The sequence below is a fragment of the Somniosus microcephalus genome, chromosome 10, assembly GCF_052327205.1.
Source record: "Somniosus microcephalus isolate GS21.2 chromosome 10, FLI_Smic_1.0, whole genome shotgun sequence".
Classification (NCBI taxonomy): Eukaryota; Metazoa; Chordata; class Chondrichthyes; order Squaliformes; family Somniosidae; genus Somniosus; species Somniosus microcephalus.
The window spans coordinates 223,794,113-223,808,716 of record NC_140996.1 but is presented as its reverse complement, the minus strand read 5'-3'; the positions used below and the strand labels follow the sequence as shown (position 1 = coordinate 223,808,716).

Genomic DNA, 14,604 nt, shown 5'->3' with positions numbered 1-14,604 from the left:
GTCACTGGGTCAAAATCCTGCAGCACCCTACCTAACAGCGCTGTGGCAGTACCTTCACCACATGGTTCAAGAAGAAGGCTCACCACCACCTTTTCAAGGGCAACTAGAGATGGGCAATTAATGCCAGCCTTGCTAGTGATGCCCACATCCCAAAAATGAATTTAAAAAAAAACTGTGTAGTATAACAGCACAAAGTACCGATAAGCTTCCTGCTACTTGGCCAGCTAGGAGGGACCTACATGTTGTGGTGGAATGTCAACAGCGTCTGTTTGTCCATCTACATCCTCCTTGATCCTGAGATGAGCTTCCGAACCCGTATCCTCTCTATCACCAAGACCGTCTACTTCCACCTCCGTAATACCGCTTGTCGCCGCCCCGCCTCAGCTCATCTGCTGCTGAAACCCTCATCCATGCCTTTGTTACCTTCAAACTTGACTATTCCAACGCTCTTCAGGCCGGCCTCCCATCACCCACCCTCCATAAACTTGACCTTATCCGAATCTCTGCTGCCCGTATCCTAACTCGCACTTCCGTTCATCCATCACCCGTGCGCTTGCTGACCTACATTGGCTCCCGGTCCGGCAACACCTCGATTTAAAAATTCTCATCATTGTGTTCAAATCCCTCCATGGTCTCGCCCCTCCCTCCTCACTATCTCTATAACCTCCTCCAGATCTACAACCCTCCGAGACCTCTGCGCTCCTCCAAACCTGACCTCTTGTGCAGCCCCGGTTCCCGACCATTGCCTTCAGCTGCCTGGGTCCTAAGCTCTGGAATTCCCTCCCTAAACCTCTCCGCCTCTCTCCCTCTGTTTCCTCATTTAAGATGCTCCTTGAAGCCTACCTCCTTGAACAAGCTTTTGGTCATCTGCCCGAATATCTCCTTCTGTGGCTCGGTGTCAAATTTTGTCGGATGACGCTCCCGCGAAGCGCCCTGGGGACGTTTTACTAAGGCGCTATATAAATGCAAGATGATGTTGTTGTTGTCACAGTAGATACTGAGCCCTGGATATCTGAGTGTGTGTTCTTATGCACGGCTTCTCGGTAACACCTTCCACTGGTTGTCCTTCCATGTCTCAGTTTCCCCATCAGCCATATGATGGACATTTGCTTTCAGTGCAGTGGGAAGGACCTGTGCAACATTCCCGCTGCCCTGGTGTCCTAGAGGTCCAAGTAAATGCTGTCAGTGGAGGCTGGATTGGCGCACGGGTCTACACCGGGACAGGGCACCCACCAGAAGCCTCTTTCAAATAAGCAGTTTAATTTAAGCATACTATATTGGGATAGGATTTGCTTTATTATTAATGCAGAGTGTAAACATTCCACGGCCCTATTTCTTGGTGCATCTTACTACACGTTTGCGTTTTAATGGATCGGGTGTGTGGAAAATTCAGAGAGTCCTCACTATTCCAGTCCAGTGTTTCAGAATCTCCATCCTTGTTATTTGATTGTTCAATTTAATTGGATCGTGATTTTCCAGCAACATTGGGCTCTCAGCTCTTGCCTTTTGGGATTATTTCTTTGCTTGTAATATTCAAGTTATGTCCATGAGATTTTGTGAGGGGCATCTCCTGCATTGAACAATTCTTTAGTGCTCTGTTTCTCTCAGCCAGTAATCCTCAGGGTAATGAGGGATTTCTACTTTATTAGAGTCTGTATCCGACCTCGCTCAAGAAAATTTCCATTCAGGCTATTAGGCATGGTTTGCTTGTTCATTCACAATTGAATTCTTATAATTTCATTCCAACCTGTCCCTGTCTCCATTCCAACCTTTCTTATCTGTCTCCGTTTTACTAGAATGGCCATCACTCCTCCGACCTTTCCTTTCCAATTCTTCCCAAGCTCCAAATGCCAACCATGTTCTCTTCATTCTCCCTCCATCTTCATTGTGCTGCTACTGAAACACTTTGGGGGAAAAATTCAGTTGTTTGCGCCTCCCGTTAGCGCCTTAAGAGGGCGCTAATGGGGCGCAAAGCAACTAGTGCCCGGGCGCGGCGATGTTTGCGCCGCTCGCGAAATTAACTAGACATTTTGCGGCGGCGCTAAACACTACCGCCACGATCTCCTGCGCCGGCAGATTGTGACGTCAGTCGAGTGCGCAACGCCCCAGTAGCGCCCTGGACCGGATATTGAGTGGCGCCCCCTGCCTTACCGCCTGCCGCTAGCAACGACAGGTTGAGGGGAGCGTTATGCTGTCAGGAAGGGACTGGGGGAGTGTTATTTAAAGGCGACCGCTTCCTGCCTTTTTTTGTTGGTGATGTTTTTGCACCACGCATTCTGAGAGAGAGAGAGAGACTTCTGGAGAGATTCAACGCTGTGTGAAGGAGTTTTGGGTACTGAGCAGCACTTTGCAGGTTCATTTTGATTTGCCCTTCCTTGCTTCGCCAGCGCTCTGAGGTAGCGCCTCGCTCCTCGGACTTTGTGCCTTAAGACAGGTGTGAAGCGCCTGATTTATCGCTCCAATCACCTCCAGGGGCGATAAAAGCCAAGTTTGCCGTCGGAGGCGATAATTAGCGCCAGGCGCTAAACTTTGCGCACGGCCGATAATGACGCCCCAATCGGGGCGATACTGAATTTTTCCCCTTTGTACCGACGCATTCTGTTCCAAGGTCTCAAACCCGTGCAACTCCTCCACACTTGTCAAGTGTCAGCCGTGGCTCAGTGGGCAGCACTCTCGTCTTCTGAGTCAGGAGGCTGTGGATTCGTAGTCCCACTCCAGAGACTGGAGGACAGAACCCAAGGTGGCGCTTCAGCTCAGTACCGAGGGAGTCGGAAGTGCCGCCTTGCGGATGAGACGTTAAATCGAGGCCCTCTTTTCCCTCTCAGGTTGGATGTAAAAGATCCCACGGCCACTATTTCGAAGAAGAGCAGGGGGGAGTTCTCCCCGGTGTCCGGGGGCCAATATTTATCCCTCAACCAACAATCACTAAAAAAAGAGATGATCTGGTCATTTATCACACTGCTGTTTGTGGGAGCTTGCTGTGTATTGGCAGCTGCATTTTCTGCAAAAAGTGACCACACTTCAAAATAAGAACTGTAAAGCGCTTTGGGACATCCTGGGGTTGTGAAAGGGTGCTATATAAATTCAAGTCTTTCTATCTTCCCCGCCCTCCTCACAATATCCAAGTTTTTAAAATTCAAGCTTGGCACCGTTTAACCACCATTTCTTGTTTCTCATTGTCTTCTCTCTGATTTTTCCCAGTCTTAGTGATGCCCTGCACTGTGGGCCTTGCCCTGGGGTTCTGAGCATTATATTGATAGATGGCCTTGGCTGGTGATCTTGATGGAGGCAACTAAAGCCGATAAGGTTGCCTCTTTTTTTGCCAAGATGGATGGCATGGAGCAGGATAGGGGCGGGCGGGGGGTGACATAGTGGCACCACCACTCAAGAGCTGGCAATGGTGGCAATTGACTGCAAACGTTAACGTTCTATCCCTCAGTATCTTGAGAAAGAGTTAAGCGGGGAATTCCAGTTCATTTTTATTTTTTAGAAATCTCCAGACAGCCCACTCAAAACCCAGACTAGTCCGAACATGGGCGAACCGTTGGCAAATCCAAACATTTATTGCTAGTTATTTTTAGCCTTCATCCTTAACTGGGTACTGCTCGCCCGTTGTTGCACTTCCACGGTGAGGGGAGTTTCCAGCTCAGGGTACAGTTTGTGGTGTGATTGATCAATTTAATCGGTTTAATCGGCGTGGAGGTTTGAAAAAAAACCCTTGACTTCTTTTTTTCTTTTTATTGTGCTGTTAAATTTCCGATTGCTTGATTATTCTATTTTTTTTTTTGGAATCCTGTGCTGGAAAGACTGATTCTTGCTGTCGACCTTCATGACCCTTTGGTGGGGAGGTCCATTTTGTTTACCTTTTTTTTCTTCCAGGTGAAACGACTGTTTTACGATAACAAAGCCTCGTAGAAGTCGACGCTTTTACTATATTAGTATAATTATACTGGGATTTTTTTTTTAAATGGAAGATTCTTTTTTTTTTCTCTTTAAATAATTGTTCGCTTCTTCTTGGCAAACCGTGCTGGTATTTTTTGAATTCTTCCCTTTGTTCTCCTCATCTTTTTTTTTGAACCTAGGAGCCAACACAAAGAAACAAGCTGATGATATAACCAGTAATGATGGTGGTGAAGATGAAGGTATCTTTTTCTGTGCTCGAACCCCTTGATGCATGAGAACCGACCGTTCGAAGTTTTTCCAACCCATTTTTTTCTTTCTTTACTTAAGCTGCGCACATTCAGTGTGCATCCTGAGTGTTTTTTTTTCTCTTCTTCTTCATCCCAAATGCTGACTTGCTTCACGGAATAAACCTTCATTGGGGTGCAGGGGTGGGTGATGATAGGTGAATGGGATTTCCTTGTGTGAGATGGTATATGCTTTTCCTCCACTGCGGTTCTCTTCCCCCTTCGGGCCTCTTGACCTTACGGTGTCGTAGGTCTCTCCACTCTCCTTCTGCTGTCTCGCCCCTCTGAGTCTAGGCAAAGGAGTGTCGACGGGCTGTTCGACCGCGTGAGGATCGCAGTTCAGCGCCCTCCCCCCCACCGCGTCTTCGACGAGCATCACTTTCCAGAAGGAGATACCATAGAAACATAGAGGATAGGAGCAGGAGTAGGCCATTCGGCCCCTCGAGTCTGCTGCGCCATTTAATGAGATCATGGCTGATCATCCAAATTCAGTGCCCCGTCCCTGCTTTCTCCCCATGTCCCTTGATCCCTTTAGCCTTAAGAAATATAGAACCGGAGTGGGCGGAGCCCCCGGGCCGAGGGAGAGGTTTCCCCTCCTTAGTTTGGGAGGTTGATGCCAGTGGCACCCCTCCTGGCACCCCGTCTGAAAGCAGCTAACCCGCTTTAGACGGAGGTGGGGTGGGGTGGTGGGGGAGGGGTGGGGATCGGACTTGGGATCATCCCGGTCCCTACGGCTCATTCCACACTGAGCAGCATAGTCACCAGCTTAGCCATGGGAGGAGGTGCTTTGCGGGACGAGTTGAAAGGTTGTCCTCGTCCTCAGTGAACTTCAGTGAAGACCGTGGCATCAAAGACACTGGCGGCAATTTTAACTGGTTTTACAACGCGCGCAATCTTACCCTCCATCGAAGTCAATCCGAAGTGTAAAACTGACGCTCCACCCGATCCTGTGGGTTCCCGTCCGGAGGTTAGGTCAGTAATTACCCCCCCAGTCGAGGTACAACTGAACACAATCTCACCTCTGAGCCTAGGCAGTGGGTTTCGACGGGCTATTTAACCGCGTGAGGATCACAGTTCAGCCCAATCCATTCATCACGACAAAGAAACACAGATTAAAACCCGGGAGAAACGGTGCTTAATGCATGAACTTCTACATGTTAAAAAGTGCAACATTTTGTCTCATTGGGAGGGGTCTGTCAGGAATAGTTTCATGCTCCATCTGGAACTTAGTGGCATGTTCGGAGCCCTGACCATATTAGCCCATAAAGAATGCTGTGAATCCATTGAACGTTAGCAGTTTGTTCCTACTCCTGTTAAACCCATCATATACCATTACAAGAGATGTGTGTGTGTGTGTGTGTGTGTGCGTTTTAATGCCTACATGCACCTGAGACCAAACTTTTCCTTTTCTTACAGATATTCACGACAATGGCCCTAAACCGGTTATGGTGTACATTCACGGTGGCTCCTACATGGAAAGCACCGGCAACCTGATCGACGGCAGCATTCTGGCAAGCTATGGAAATGTCATCGTTGTAACGCTCAACTACAGGCTGGGAGTTTTAGGTGAGTAACTGAGTTAGCTTCATTTTTATTCTTGATTGATGGGACTCACGTAAACCTTGACTTCCGACCACCGTTCCTTTACTTGAGAAGGACGATTATTATTATTATTGTCTGTGGGCTGGCTCTTCAAAGCCTTGCGTCTCCAGCTCCTCATGCTGCCTTCAGGTCCCTGCACCGCCTTCAAGAGTCTTGCATTAGTTTGAACAAATCTTCTGGGTCGAAGAATTTCTCCGCTCACCGCGATGTGCTAGAGACACGGCCGGATGCGTTTGTGAAGACTTCCTCTGTTTGACAGTTCTGGATTCTGAAGTTAACAATGTCTCCAGCAATAGCGAATGGTACAAACTCATCCCTGGGCGGTAGCGCAAAACTAGCGAATCGGGAGCCCCCTTTTACCCGTCGCCCAATTTTCTGTTCTATTGACTTCAAGTGGGCGGAGCGGGCGGCTCCCCACCACCTTCTCAAGGGCAATTAGGGATGGGCAATAAATGCTGGCCACGCCGGCCATGTGTTAGTACTGACTGCCAATTCTCCATCGCCTGCTGCGCATTACCGACCAAGGCTAGTTTATACCCCAAGAAGTCTTCAATCCATTTAGCAGGTCACACTACACATAACAATCACCGCCCTCCCCACTCCCCACCCGACCACACTCTTTTAATCATTATTGGACCCTGCAAATCTAAACCACCCAACCCAAAATCGAATGGTCTGACGAGGACTTTGAAAGGCAGGGATTGAGACCAGTGCCAGCTTCAACTAGTAAAGGTTATTCCTGCATTCTGGGGTGGGCCAGCTGGAACTCAGTTAACTGTGACTCGGGGCTGACATTTTCATTTGCTCCAGAAACAGATTATTGAATTGGCGCCGAGTCACATGATGTACAAAGAAGGTCGGCTGTGGATCCGATCAACTCCATTGGAACCCATTGCAAGCTTGTGCCCCTGTAGCCTCACCACAAGGGAATGAGAATCCCTCCCATCGCTGCCAGCACTGACAACGGAAACGGTTTCATGAAGGTCCGTCTTCTGTCTTGTCAGTGAAATCATAAACACATTTTTTTGGGGATCATGCTCACATTTTGCCAGAAACACTGAGGCATTTACGCACCCAGAATGTTCAGAGGAATTCCCAGCCCAGCGTGCCTTCTGTGCGCAGTTCCTCACTTGAGTCATTGCTATCCAAGGGCAAAATGGTGGAACCGAACAGTGTTGATGGGCAAAAGAGGCTCTTGGCCTTTTGGGGCTGGCTCCTCAGATTAATGTTGGCTGTGCCCCGCCCCCCCCCTAACGGAGATCTTATCTCTTTTTACATAGAAACACAGAAACATAGAAGATAGGAGCAGGAGTAGGCCATTCGGCCCCTCGAGCCTGCTCCGCCATTTAATGAGATCATGGCTGATCGTCCAAATTCAGTACCCGGTCCCTGCCTTCTCCCCATATCCCTTGATCCCTTTAGCCTTAAGAAATATATCCAACTCCTTCTTGAATATATTTAATGAATTGGCCTCAACTGCCTTCTGTGGTAGAGAATTCCATAGGTTCACCACTCTCTGGGTGAAGAAATTCCTCCTCATCTCTGTCCTAAATGGCTTACCCCTTATCCTAACCTGTGACCCCTGGTTCTGGACTCCCCCGCCACCGGGAACACCCTTCCTGCATCTAGTCTGTCTAGTCCTGTTAGAATTTTATAAGTTTCAATGAGATCCCCTCTCATTCTTCTAAACTCCAGCGAGTACAAGCCCAATCGACCCAATCTCTCCTCATACGTCATTCCTGCCATCCCAGATATCAGTCTGGTGAATCTTCGCTGCACTCCCTCCATGGCAAGAACTTACGGATAGTTTTGCACTATCAAGTTGTCGCTCCATCACCGCTAACGTGCTCACCGCTAGCGAGGTTCCGCCTCAGGTGTATGGCCTCCCAAGATGACAGCATTACAGCAAAAACCTCCCCAAGCACAGAGCCGAAGCCAGTCACCTCACTTGTACTGATTTCACTGAGGCGTTTCCTTCTCCTAGGTGCTGAATCAGAGCTGGCTGGGAATGATGCATGCTACAAATGTCAGTATTCCATAATGTCAAATTGTGGCTCCCAGTTTCCGCAGGGAAAGGGCCCATAAGCCATAGGAAAACGCTTCACTGTATAACAGGAAATCCTGAGGGGCTTTGACTTTAGAACTCAGAGCCAGTTCATGCTTGCTTTGAGCTTTGATTCTCTTTGATAAGTACAATGACCACCTAACCTTGATTGTCATCCATAATAGCCCTTCGTAACTACCTGCATGCAGAAGTCTCAAACAGTGTTGTCGAAATCCTCATTAACAAACTCTCGGTGTGCTATGGAGCCGATGTTGTATGATCTGTGCTGGTTCTTTTGGTCCATGTGGACTGTGGCTTAATTTATACTCGTGCGTCATTCTATGCCTTCGATGGGTCAGTTGTCCAGCGCTCATAATGTGAAAGAAAGAAAGTTTATCTCCCAACTCTCCGTGTCGTAATTAAAGTGCGATGGTCCTCCAGTGAAGACGTGACTTTATTGACTAGGTCGCTATCAACACCTGGAGCCTTGAGAACTCCGTGATGTCGAGTTATTAACCCCTGGTGCTTTTGTATTGATTGGCTCGACACGTATTAGGGTAGCGGGAGCCTGGTGAGAGCAGCCAAGCATAGATTTCTTGCAAGAGACTTTGAGCAGTTCCTGAAGGGGCAATGTATCCACAGGTTGGAAGTCTGACTGTGGTGTGGGTCTCACTACTTGCAATCTATATTAATGACCTAGGTGAAGGAACCGAGTGTAATGTATCCAAGTTTGATGACCATACAAAGCTAGGTGAGACAGTAAGCTGTGAGGAGAACACAGAGTCTGCAAAGGGATATAGATAGACTAAGTGAGCGGGCAGTAAGGTGGCAGATGGAGTCTAATGTAGGTTATTCACTTTGGTAGGAAGAATAGGAAAACAGAATATTTTTTAAATGGTGAGAAACTTTCAAATGTTGGTGTTGAGAGAGATTTGGGTGTCCTCGTGCAAGAAACACAGAAAGCTAGCATGCAGGTACAGCAAGCAATAAGGAAGTGTGATGAAATATGTCATTCATCAGACTCTGTATTTAACTACATATATTGTATTGCCTGCTCCTGTGTTTGTATTGCCTGCTCCTGTGTTTTACCTTGTATTGTATATAGTGCACCACCCCCTTTCTCCCCATTGGGTGTGTCGGCTCCGCCCATACCTGACCCTACTTAAGACAAGCCCAGGCTTGTCTTGCAGCAGAACACCAGAATGTTAGGTGAAGCTAGGTGAAGACACAGGCATCTTTCTTTGCTAATAAAAGCCTTGTTTTATCCAGTTAACTTTGAGCCTTGAAGTTATTGAGGCGCATCAATTTTATTAGCAAACTTTCAACGATGGATCAACTTTTGAAACCGGAACGCTTGGATTTGGACCCGCATGCTTCGGATGCATCGGCACGGTTTGGACACTGGTTCCAGTGCTTGGAATTTTTTATGGCCAACTCCGAAGCCGTCACAGCCTCTAAAGCCACCGGAGATGTGAAACTCGGGATCCTGCAGAATCGGGTAAGCTACCGGGTTCTTCCACTCATCCAAGACGCCGCCACCTACCTGGATGCCTGCAACATTCTAAAGGCCCACTATCAGCGGCCTACCAACGAGGTGTACGCCAGGCATCTGCTTGCTACCTGCACACAGCGACCCGGAGAGTCGCTAGAGGACTTTCTAGTCACCCTAAAAGTGCTTGGCAAAGACTGCAAATGCAAAGACGTGAAAGCCACGGTATACACAGACGAGCTTATTCGGGATGCCTTTATCGCAGGCCTTAGCTCTAATTACATCCGGCAGAGACTGCTAGAGAAAACGGGCCTAGATCTGACACAGGCTGTGGACACAGCGCGATCGCTGGATGTGGCTCAGAAGAACTCTGACTCCTACTCGGCAGGCCGCGCGGCCCACGCCGCCTCTGCTTCCCCGCCCAGTAGCCCAACACTGTCGGGGCCCTGCTCTCCCCCCAGAAGCCCTACGACCGCCGCGACGCATCGGGGCCCCAAATGCTACTTCTGCGGGCAGCCGAAGCACACCAGGAACCTGTGCCCGGCGAAAGGCACCACCTGCTGTAAGTGCAGTAAGAAGGGGCACTTTGGGAAGGTGTGCAGAGGGAACCCCGCAGGCAAACCCGCCACCGCCGCGTGCGCGCCGTGGGAGCGGCCATCTTGGACGCCACCTTGTCCGACCTCGTGGGGTCCGCCATCTCGCGAGCAGACATCGTGGACGCCATCTTACCCGGCCTCGTGTGGCCCACCATCTTGTCCCGATCAGGGCCCTACAGTGGCGTCGATCACAGTGGACCAGTCCAGACCGCACCCACTATCCAAATTGATGGTGGACATCGAGGTAAACGGGTGCAAGGTTAAATGTTTAATTGACAGCGGGAGCACGGATAGCTTCATTCACCCTGGTCTGGTACAACGACTCTCTCTAACTATAGTCCCTACTCAGGGCAGGATCTCTATGGCCGACAAAACCCAGATATCGACTATTGCGGGTTACTGCGCGGTACGATTGTCCGTTAAAGGCACTGTATATATAATAATTTTAAACTGTTAATTATGAAGGATTTATGTGTGAGCGTGATCTTGGGCCTGGATTTTCAGTGCCACCACCAAAGCATCACGCTCAATTTCGGTGGGACCCAGCCGCCCCTCACAGTGTGCGGTCTGGCTACCCTGAAGGTAAAGCCGCCTTCGCTATTCGCGAACCTTACCCCTAACTGCCGGCCAATAGCGACCAAAAGCAGGAGGTACAGCTGGGAGGACAGGCGGTTTATCGCGACCGAGGTAGACAGGCTCCTGAGGGAGCGCATGATTGAACGCAGCAACAGCCCGTGGCGTGCCCAAGTGGTGGTGGTGGTGAGGGGTAGCGAGAAGAAGCGGATGGTGATTGACTATAGTCAAACAGTCAACATCTATACCCAACTAGACGCCTACCCGCTACCCCGCATATCCGAGATGGTGAACCAAATTGCCCAATACCGGGTGTTCTCCACTATCGACCTCAAGTCAACGTACCACCAGCTCCCTATCAGACCAGAGGACCGTTCGTACACCGCCTTCGAGGCAAACGGACGCCTCTACCAGTTCCTCAGAGTCCCCTTTGGGGTGACGAATGGGGTCTTGGTCTTTCAGAGGGAGATGGACCGCATGGTCGATGACCACCACTTGCAGGCAACCTTCCCCTATCTCGACAACGTCACCATCTGCGGCCACAACCAACAGGACCACGACTCAAACCTCGCGAGGTTTCTGAAAACCGCACAAAAACTCAACCTCACTTACAACGAGGACAAGTGCGTTTTCAACACCACGTGCCTCTGCATACTAGGCAGTGTGGTGGAGAATGGGGAAATCGGACCAGACATTGACCGATTGCGCCCCCTACGGGAGCTGCCCCTGCCCAACACTCCCAAAGCCCTGAAAAGTTGCTTGGGGTTATTCTCGTATTATGCCCAATGGGTCCCTAACTACTCCGATAAAGCCCGCCCCCTCTTGAAAGCATCCTCTTTCCCGCTCTCTGCTGAGGCCCATGCTGCCTTCAAAAGCATTAAGCAGGATATTGAGCGGGCCACGCTACAGGCAGTGGACGAGAACACTCCCTTTCAAGTGGAAAGTGATGCGTCTGACTTTGCCTTGGCGGCCACCCTCAACCAGGCGGGGCGGCCCGTAGCTTTCTTCTCGAGGACCCTCCAGGGGCCCGAGATCAGACACTCCTCCGTGGAAAAGGAGGCCCAAGCCATCGTGGAGGCAGTGTGCCACTGGCGGCACTACCTAGCCGGCAAACGCTTCACCCTACTTACCGACCAGCGGTCGGTAGCGTTTATGTTCAATAATAAACAGAGGGGGAAGATTAAAAATGATAAGATTCTTAGGTGGCGGATCGAGCTCTCCACCTTCGAGTACGACATCATATACCGGCCGGGGGCCCTTAACGAATCCCCCGACGCCCTCTCACGAGGGATATGTGCCAACGCCACCGGGGATCGGCTACAGACCCTCCACAACGACCTCTGCCACCCAGGGGTCACACGGCTGTTCCACTTCACAAAGTCCCGCAACTTACCCTACTCGATTGAGGAAGTTCGGTCTCTGACCAGGAACTGCTGCACTTGCGCTGAGTGCAAGCCTCGGTTCTACCGCCCTGATAGAGCCCACCTAATCAAAGCTACACGGCCCTTTGAGCGGCTTAGCTTAGATTTCAAGGGCCCCCTCCCGTCCGTCGACCGCAATGTTTACTTCCAGAACATTGTGGACGAATACTCCCGTTTCCCATTCGCCTTCCCCTGCCCAGACATGACCAGCGCCACGGTCATTAAATGCCTCAACAGCCTGTTCTGCCTGTTCGGTATGCCAAGCTATATCCACACGGATAGGGGGGCGTCCTTCATGAGTGAAGAGCTACGCCAGTACATGCTGTCCAAGGGGATTGCCACGAGCCGTACCACCAGCTACAACCCTCGGGGTAACGGTCAGGTGGAGCGAGAGAACGGGACAGTATGGAGGGCAGTCACCCTAACTCTAAGAACCAAGGGCCTCCCTATCTCCCGCTGGCAGGAAGTCCTCCCAGATGTGCTCCACTCAATACGGTCACTATTGTGTACCGCCACTAACGCCATGCCTCATGAGCTAATGTTTGTGTTTCCCCGGAAATCCACCTCAGGCGTATCCATACCATCATGGCTCTCCACCCCAGGTCCGGTACTTTTGCGGAAGCATGTGAGGGGCCACAAGATGGACCCTCTCGTGGAGCCAGTGCACCTGCTCCACGCCAACCCACAATATGCGTATGTCCGGCACGCCGACGGACGGGAGGACACTGTGTCCATAAAAGACCTCGCCCCAGCCGGTAACAACAGCAACAACGACAATGACTACAACAACAACAGCAACAACGACAACAACCACAACAACTATTACCCACCCACTCCACCCACTATTTTTTCATCACCCCCGGAAGAACACCAGCCAACGGTACCCCCACCACCTACTCCTTCAACAACACCGGTGGCGCCCCCGGCAGAGACCCAGGAGGTCATCCGGGACACCCAGCCGGGACCCGCGGCACCGCAACCGTTATGTCGGTCACAGAGGACTATCACACCCCCGGACAGACTAAATCTGTAGAAGGGGTGAATGTGATGAAATATGTCATTCATCAGACTCTGTATTTAACTACATATATTGTATTGCCTGCTCCTGTGTTTGTATTGCCTGCTCCTGTGTTTTACCTTGTATTGTATATAGTGCACCGCCCCCTTTCTCCCCATTGGGTGTGTCGGCTCCGCCCATACCTGGCCCTACTTAAGACAAGCCCAGGCTTGTCTTGCAGCAGAACACCAGAATGCTAGGTGAAGCTAGGTGAAGACACAGGCACCTTTCTTTGCTAATAAAAGCCTTGTTTTATCCAGTTAACTTTGAGCCTTGAAGCTATTGAGGCGCATCAGGAAGGCAAATGGCATGTTGGCCTTTATTGCAAGGGGGTTGGAGTATAAGAGTAAGGAAGTCTTGCTACAATTGTACAGGGCCTTGGCGAGACCACACCTGGAGTACTGGGCACAGTTTTGGTCTCCTTATCTAAGGAAGGATATACTTGTCTTGCAGGCGGTGCAACGAAGGTTCACTAGATTGATCCCTGGGATGAGAGGGCTGTCCTATGATGAGAGATTGTGTAGAATGGGCCTATACTCTCTGGAGTTTAGAAGAATGAGAGGTGATCTCATTGAAACATACAAGATTCTGAAGGGGATTGACAGAGTAGATGCTCAGAGGTTGTTTCCCCTGGCTGGAGTCTTTCGGATGAGATGTTAAACCGAGGTCACGTCTGCTCTCTCAGGTGGACGTAAAAGATTCTATGGCACTATTTCGAAGAAGAGCAGGGGAGTTATCCCTGGTGTTCGGGCCAATATTTCTCCCTCAAGCAACATCTCCTTGTCTAAGGAAGGATATACTTGCCTTGGAGGCAGTGCAACGAAGGTTCACTAGATTGATTCCTGGGATGAGAGGAGATTGAGCGGGAAAGTGGAGTTGAGGTCGAAGATCAGCCATGGCGGAGCAGGCTCGAGGGGCCAAATGGCCGACTCCCGCTCCTATTTCTTATCTTCTCATGTTCTCACCGGAAAGCCTTGGTAATTAGCCGTTAGCCTGCTGAAAACCTCAAGACTCTGTGTGTGCATGCAGTACACATCTGTGCGCTGCAGGGTTTAAGGGGCCTGCTCATTGCCGCCCCCGTACAAAATATATTTTGTCCAACGTGCAAAGTTTAAACAAGATCTCTGCCTTCAACTGTTGCCTGGACGATCGTGTGAAGGGCCAGCGTTGCTCATGTGGTGAGATGGCGGGCTGAACATTTTAGCCTGCGAACAACATTTGTTCAGGCAGCTGGTGAGCAGGATGCAGAAAAGTGTGAAATGATATTTTTGGTAGAAAGAATGAGGAGAGGAAATATAAACTAAAGGGTACAATCCTGAAGGGGGTGCATGAACAGAGAGACCTGGGGGTATGTGTACACAAATCGTTGAAGGTGGCGGGGCAGGTTGAGAAAGAAGTTAAAAAAGCTTACAGGATCCTGGGCTTCATAAATAGAGGTATAGAATACAAAAGTGTGGAAATTATGATGAACCTGTATAAAACACTGGTACGGCCTCAAATAGAGTATTGTGTCCACTTCTGGGCATTGCACTTTAGGAAGGATGTGAAGGCCTTAGAGAGGGTGCAGAAAAGATTTATGAGAATGATTCCAGGGATGAGGGACTTCAGTTACGTTGATAGACTGCAGAAGCTGGG

The 14,604-nt window shown here is 50.0% G+C and overlaps 1 protein-coding gene across 2 annotated transcripts in view; it reads left to right on the top strand.

The window, feature by feature from the left end:
- The window catches only part of nlgn4xa (neuroligin 4 X-linked a), a 498,119-nt gene that overhangs the window by 108,552 nt on the left and 374,963 nt on the right, over positions 1–14,604 (top strand). Inside the window, exons 3-4 of one of the 2 annotated variants that reach the window (XM_085999657.1) lie at positions 4,083–4,142; positions 5,604–5,753. In XM_085999657.1, the coding sequence (XP_085855783.1) occupies positions 4,083–4,142; positions 5,604–5,753 (210 nt within the window). The remainder of the gene's footprint in view (positions 1–4,082; positions 4,143–5,603; positions 5,754–14,604) is intronic. The other variant, XM_085999658.1, reaches the window with a different exon arrangement.